Source organism: Berghia stephanieae, chromosome 2 (genome assembly GCF_034508935.2).
Source record: "Berghia stephanieae isolate SIO BIC M18660-M18661 chromosome 2, UCSD_Bste_1.3, whole genome shotgun sequence".
NCBI classification, from domain to species: domain Eukaryota; kingdom Metazoa; phylum Mollusca; class Gastropoda; order Nudibranchia; family Aeolidiidae; genus Berghia; species Berghia stephanieae.
Window position 1 is genome coordinate 21585380 of NC_088361.1, and position 7696 is coordinate 21593075.

Below are 7696 nucleotides of genomic sequence, written 5' to 3' on the forward strand. Positions count from 1 at the left end.
AATACAATAGAAAACGTACATTCCAAAACCATTTCTGCATGCCTTGTCATTTTAGAATTCAGCTATTTTTACTGCAGGGATGCCCCTTTTTTTCCCGGATAAAACTGTTAAACTGGCTTTTTAAAATCTTAATTCTTAAGTCTTTATTTCCAAACAAATAATCTGTATTACTGTGGAATTGAGTTTTTAGAAATAGAGAATCGGACTGGTTATTTCAATGTCAAAATATATGATAACAAAATGGTGTTAGACCTGTCCGATTATTCATTTTTAAAGTTTGGGGAAGGGAGAAATCGATCAAATGATGTACATTTTATATTTGTTTAATAATTTTAAATCTGCAGAAAGGGGGGGGGGGCTGGTCTTAGTAACCCAAATTGGCCTTAGTCACCCCATTTCACGATAACCTGAAAAGGAAAAGAAAATATCTTTAAAATGCTTTATTAGAACTGATCTAGTGTAATTAAATTCTGTCATATATCTATTGCTTACTCGTAACCCATCCACTTCGTATCAGCTGGTGCACAAGGCCTTTATCTATTGCTTACACTAAAGCTAACACAAAATTCCATTTTCGCTAATTTTCCTTTGAAAATTTTTGTCAAGCAAACTTTATCTCAAGGAAAAGTCCAAATCGGGCAATTTTGGTGCTGCAAAAATTGGTGTGTTTGTGTGCCAATTAAAACTGAATAAATACAAGTTCTGCACAGTGTCAACATCAGCTTGCTCGTTTCATCACAATCTAAAGGGTCAAGAAAATCTCAAGAAAAAGTCTGGATCTGCCAATTTTGGCTCTGAAAAATTGGTGTGTGTGTGTGTGTGTCATATCCAATACTGACATTGTTTTTCAAAAGAAGTGTTGGGGCTCTGAAGAAAATGACTTGGATTAATTTCTTTTTTTCACAAAATCACTTTTGTTTTTGTTTTTTTTTAAATTAGTTGATTGAGTTGGGTGGGTTTTTTCTTTTCTATTTCGGGAAGAGGGAGAGAGATGTTGGGTTTTTATTTTTTCTATTTTTTTTTATTTTATTTTTTTTTTGGGGGGGGGGGGGGGGATTTGGGTTTTCAAAATTGTTTGCTTTGTTTTATTTTGCTTTTTTCCTTGATTTGTTTTTTGTTTTTTTTTTTGTCATTTTGTTCTTGATACTCCTCAGCCAATCTTTGTAAGTAGTTCTTCTAGTACGGATCGTTATTCCTTTCCTTTCCTTGGATTATTATTGCCGCTACAATATATTGAAAATATTTTGCTCCGTCCTGCAAAATTATGACATTTTTAACGCTTGTTTTTTGGTATTAATGGAAGGCCTTTGCCTTGAGAAGAAGAAATGAGAGTACAGAAATAATTTATTTTGTTCGTTTTAAAGCGAATGTTTTTTATTTTGTGTAATTGAATAAATAAAATTAGTTCACCGGTTCAAAAATGCCCAGAATGTTTGATGAGAGAGAGAGAGAGAGAGAGAGAGAGAGAGAGAGAGAGAGAGAGAGAGAGAGAGAGAGAGAGAGGGGGGGGGGAAGAGATGTTAAATATGTATGTTATCCATCCATGATGATATGAGTAAAGAATATAAAAGTTACTGAACTGAATTAAATGATATTTCATAATAATAATCATAAAAATAATGCTGAAAACTTGTATAGCGCTATAACTCCGAGACACCAGACTCTAAGCGCCATTTCATAATCCAGCACAATAATAAACATGTCAAATAGCTAAAACTCTACTGCCAGTTATCCAACATAGTCTCCTGTCCTTCTAGATCTACAAGGACTGGCTCTGGTTCCTAGAACTGATCCATTTTTCGAGCTTGGTGTCGGGTGCAGTTCCTGGAACAAGTCTTTTTTTTTTTTACATTGGTATCCAGGGCCAATTCCTAGGACAAGTCCTTTTTCGACATCAGACATTTTTGGGGGCAGTGCTGTAGTAGTATTAGTAGTCCTTCAGAGCTGGAGTTAATCCCGTTTTCTATAGTGTGAAACAGACAATAGCAACTGCTTATAATGCAAGAATAAGATGTGTGAATGGTGTTCACGGTTACATAGTTTTGTCTTATACTTAATTGTCAATTTGTTTTGTTTGATTTTTCTTTGTTGCTTTAGCTTACATTGACTCACTTTTTTTTTCTCCATGCAATGAAAACCTGCCAACTGTTATTTCTTTTCTTTTTTTTTTTTTTGCTTACAAAATACCCTTTGGATAAAGTATATTTTTCTACCATTTGTTTATGTATGGTTTAAAATATTTCTGCCTCATGCAGAAATATAGTCAGGGCTGTTATATTGTCACCAGCCAGATTGCTCAACTCCCTTTTTTTGGATTCGTCCTTTTTTCCCCCAATCCCACCCCAGCAGTCGAAGCAGACTGCCTGTTACTTGTTCTCTCCCATTGCGATGAGAGTTTATCAAACCCCTTTCAGCCTGCTAAAGTTTGCTGTGATGACCTTTTTGATTACTCCAACCTCTCTCTCCTAAATGCTTGCTAGACAATAATCCTTATCCTGACTCCTATAGAGCAGAGAAGTCGTGACGTCACACCCTTTACTCTTCCAGTTCAAAACTCATTGGTAGTGTGTAACCAGTCCTCGTGTGGAGTCCTCATTCATGGAGTGAATAGTGAACAATGAATAGGTTATATATTGAATCATAAGGTGGCACAACTATTTTAGTAGCAGGATGTATAGAATTGGCAAATTCTTAGGATTATAGGACCTCAAAGAATAAGGATGGATGACCTTTACTGATGACAAGTATTTCTCTAGACTAGAAAACAAGATGCTATTACATAGAAACCAGAAGATCAGTTGCACGAGGTATGTATTCCAGTCATCTGGAAGACTGGGTTTACACTTCCAATGAGATTGGAACCAGAATTTTGACATCACAATTTTATTCCCTATTCGCTTCAGAATTTTTTTTATTAGAATGGATTTTTTGTTATATGTTAAGACTTTTAATGATGATTTTATTTCCAATTTCAGCATTCAATTCATGTGAATCTTGTATGCATTGGATCAATTTAGTCGTATCTTACGAATTTTTCGTAATTTTACAAATTTTAGACAAATTTCATGGCCAAATACTAAATTTTATGGAAAATTACGAATTTTTAATTCTTAGTAATACTTAATAATAATAATAATAATAATAATAATAATAATAATAATAATAATAATAAGAAGAAGAAGAAGAAGAAGAAGAAGAAGAAGAAGAAGAAGAAGAAGAAGAAGAAGAACTACTACTACTACTATACTACTACTACTACTATAATAATGATAATAATAATAATAATAATATTGTGATTGGTCATACACAATTTCAGAAATTACGAATTTCCTTGTCAAATTACTAAAAATTGACATAAAAATAACTAAATTTGAAGTTTTCAATTTGGCATGTCTGGTATCGGTAATATTATTTTGCTGGAATTGTAGCAAAATCAATTTGAAAGTTTGAAAAGAAGAAGGGACTTGATTAAGTGGTGTTGAATTTTGATATTGTAGTCAGTGTTCAGTTGAAAGAATCAATATGGTCAAAACCAATGCATAAAATTAAATTTACTTTATTGCACTTTATTCAACTTTATCTTTTACCTTAACATATGAGAATGATATCTTAAAGTACGAGAATGATATCTTAAAAGTGTGAGAATAATGTCTAAAGTGTGAGTATGAAATCTTAATTTATGAGAATGATATCTTAAAAGTGTGAGAATGATAACTTTAAGTATGAGAATGATATCTTAAAAGTGTGAGAATGATAACTTTAAGTATGAGAATGATATCTTAAAAGTGTGAGAATGATAACTTTAAGTATGAGAATGATATCTTAAAAGTGTGAGAATGATAACTTTAAGTATGAGAATGATATCTTAAAAGTGTGAGAATGATAACTTTAAGTATGAGAATGATATCTTAAAAGTGTGAGAATGATAACTTTAAGTATGAGAATGATATCTTAAAAGTGTGAGAATGATAACTTTAAGTATGAGAATGATATCTTAAAAGTGTGAGAATGATAACTTTAAGTATGAGAATGATATCTTAAAAGTGTGAGAATGATAACTTTAAGTATGAGAATGATATCTTAAAAGTGTGAGAATGATAACTTTAAGTATGAGAATGATATCTTAAAAGTGTGAGAATGATAACTTTAAGTATGAGAATGATATCTTAAAAGTGTGAGAATGATAACTTTAAGTATGAGAATGATATCTTAAAAGTGTGAGAATGATAACTTTAAGTATGAGAATGATATCTTAAAAGTGTGAGAATGATAACTTTAAGTATGAGAATGATATCTTAAAAGTGTGAGAATGATAACTTTAAGTATGAGAATGATATCTTAAATTGTGAGAATGATATCTTAAATTGTGAGAATGATAACTTTAAGTATGAGAATGATAACTTTAAGTATGAGAATGATATCTTAAATTGTGAGAATGATAACTTTAAGTATGAGAATGATATCTTAAATTGTGAGAATGATAACTTTAAGTATGAGAATGATATCTTAAATTGTGAGAATGATAACTTTAAGTATGAGAATGATATCTTAAATTGTGAGAATGATAACTTTAAGTATGAGAATGATATCTTAAATTGTGAGAATGATAACTTTAAGTATGAGAATGATATCTTAAATTGTGAGAATGATATCTTAAATTGTGAGAATGATATCTTAAATTGTGAGAATGATATCTTAAATTGTGAGAATGATTTCTTAAATTGTGAGAATGATATCTTAAATTGTGAGAATGATATCTTAAATTGTGAGAATGATAACTTTAAGTATGAGAATGATATCTTAAATTGTGAGAATGATAACTTTAAGTATGAGAATGATATCTTAAAAGTGTGAGAATGATAACTTTAAGTATGAGAATGATATCTTAAAAGTGTGAGAATGATATCTTAAATTGTGAGAATGATATCTTAAATTGTGAGAATGATATCTTAAATTGTGAGAATGATATCTTAAATTGTGAGAATGATATCTTAAATTGTGAGAGTGATAACTTTAAGTATGAGAATGATATCTTAAATTGTGAGAATGATATCTTAAATTGTGAGAATGATAACTTTAAGTATGAGAATGATAACTTTAAGTATGAGAATGATATCTTAAAATAAATCTGCCATCAGGGCGGCTAAATGATGATTCCCAAGATCAAATGAATGACCGATCATTATGCCGTGTCATATTTTCTATATAATCATTTGAATCAACAGATGATAGAATTGCCCTTAATTTTCTAAAAAGTTTTGCAAGTTACTTGTATATCAATCTGTAAAAATTAATTTTATAATTTTTAGATTTATTTGCCAGTAATTCTGCGCACTTCAGCAAAAATTCAACACAAGGTGTCCAGGATAATTTTAACCCTCAACCCTATTTGTTTTAAAGAATAGATTTTTGTAGTTATAAGTTCACATACATAAAACAAGTATATCACCATATCATTAAAAACCTTAGGCTTTTAAAATGAATCAAGAGTTTTGTGCTTTTTGACCCATAATGCTAATTGTTGTAATGACTGCTTATATCTTGCAATGCTGTTGAGCTGTATTCATGGTGTGTTACAGATGTCTGCGCTGATAACAATCACATGCAAAACCAGAGGGTGACGGGTGTTATAGTTCACCCAGCTCCCATAACGGGCAGGGAGGTACTTGCTGTGTCTTCTGTCCCCCTATATCTGTTTTCCAACTTGCTTTCTGTCTTTGTCTTGGAATGAGATTACTTGGGTTTGTCCTGGACCTGGCCGGATTCCTGGCTGGGAGGGAAACAGTCAAATGCATAGTTACCGGTATTGTTTTGGGAGATGATATTTTTTTCCTTGTAAATCATCTCTTTGTTATGTATTATTATATTTGTTATTTTGAATGTATAATTTAAGCATTTGAGTGTTTTCCTCTTTGTTGGATCTTGTGCTTTTGTCCGGTTGAGACTTATAGGTGATCTCAAACTAAGTATATTGGTGGTATGCTCTTTGAATCTACATCTGATCCCTATTTGTTCCCAGTTCCCCTTTGTCTTACTTTTTCTTGGGTGCTTTAATTTTAATTCCAAAACTTTTTACTATCCCATTTTCTTCCTTTGTACTGGCGCTGATATGAGCTAAATGTGTTGCAAGCGCCGTAAAACACTTAAAAACAAAAACAAGAACAGTTCACCCAGAACAACTCACCTCCTTACCTCACATCATCTCATCTGCCGCCTTAAGGAAAAAGACCGAATGTGGCCTCTTATTCCATTATTATTATTATATTGTGCGGCTATGTGGTCTAGTGGTATGACACTCGCTTTCGGATCGGAAGGTCCTGGGTTCGAGTCTCACGCTCGGCGCATAGTTGAGTCCTTGGAAAAGGCTCTTTACTCACATTCTCTCACCGTACTCAGGTGTAAAATGAGTACCTGGCCGTTAACAGCGTTGTCCATGTCCGAAAAATTGTAATATCGCCTAACAGGCATCATGTCCCGTCCTACATGTTAAATGTTGCTGTTGACCAGGGACCCCTTGTAAAGTGCTTTGAGCACATTTCAGTGGATATTGCGCTATATAAAGCTCAATTCCAAGTAAAGATACAGTCTTTTTCCTTAAGGCAGCAGTCATTCTCCTGACTGGGGTGGTCGTAGAGGAGATATGAGAGATGACTTTGCCATTAGGGCCCTTCAGATCTGGCCTCAGTTTTCCTTATTAGTGTTTGGCTATTTACATGAACACCCCAGAAAACTAGAACTGTTAAATTCTCAAAGCCAAATCAGTTTTCGGGGACGATAAAAAAAAAAAAACAATTTAAATTTAATTTACCTCATTTTTTTTTTTTATGTACATGTTTTAAAGTGTTTGTTTTTTGGTTTTTTTTTTTTTTTTTGCAGGAGAATTTTCTGGACTATTTGATTCCAAGATCCTGGACTTGTGACGTCCCTTCCTCCTAATATCTTTTGTACCGACACCAATTTGGGCAGCTGTCTAATTCTAAACGAATTCCCGATGGAGACAATCTAAATGTGGCATGGGTTTGTTTTTGTTTAAACAGGGGCATTTTTTGTTTGTTTGTTTGTTCGTTTGTTTTTTTTTTTTGGGGGGGGGGGGGGTTGGATTTTTTTTCTTTTTTGTTTTATGGTATTATTTTTTGTTTTGGTTTGATTTTTACATGTGAGATCTTTCTTTGTTGTAAATCGGATGTCACAAGTGTTTTCTTCAAAACACCTTGATTTAATTTAGCAGTGATGTCACTTTAGTGTTAGAATCACAAAATGACGTGTTCCATTCATGAATAGAGGAAAAACTAAATTCAGCACCTGATTTTAACCAGTGCTGTTAACTGTTAACAGGTTGGTTGATAGAGCATTTAATATTGTTGATGGTGAACATTTGGCTCGTTGGTTTGTTGTTATTAAAAAAATAAAATAAATGTCTTTGATCTCAAATAATATAATATATTATAGGCTTGACTTATGGAGAAAAAGAAAATCCTTTTATGCATTCAACTTTTGTGTAAATTATTACAATTCATTACATTTCAATCATTTAGACATGTTTATGGGCTTTTAAAACCTCAAGTTAAATACATTTTGATACCGACGTTTTCCTTTTTTTTCTTTTTCTTTCTATTGAAAGATGTGAATTGAATCATTTAAAATTAGATATGACCAGTTTACCAAGTGAAGTGGTATTGGTTAAGCCGTCTTTTTT

General features: G+C 32.3%; 1 protein-coding gene across 5 annotated transcripts in view; it reads left to right on the top strand.

The window, feature by feature from the left end:
• LOC144964486 (sterol O-acyltransferase 1-like) overlaps positions 1 to 7474 on the top strand; it is a 51198-nt gene extending 43724 nt beyond the window's left edge. For 3 of the 5 annotated variants that reach the window (XM_078898854.1, XM_078898853.1, XM_078898852.1), the window contains one exon: positions 6877 to 7474. In XM_078898854.1, the coding sequence (XP_078754980.1) occupies positions 6877 to 6936 (60 nt within the window). In that variant the 3' untranslated portion in view covers positions 6937 to 7474. The remainder of the gene's footprint in view (positions 1 to 6876) is intronic. The other 2 variants (XM_078898856.1, XM_078898855.1) reach the window with 1 other exon arrangement.
• The last annotated feature ends 222 nt before the right edge of the window (positions 7475 to 7696 follow it).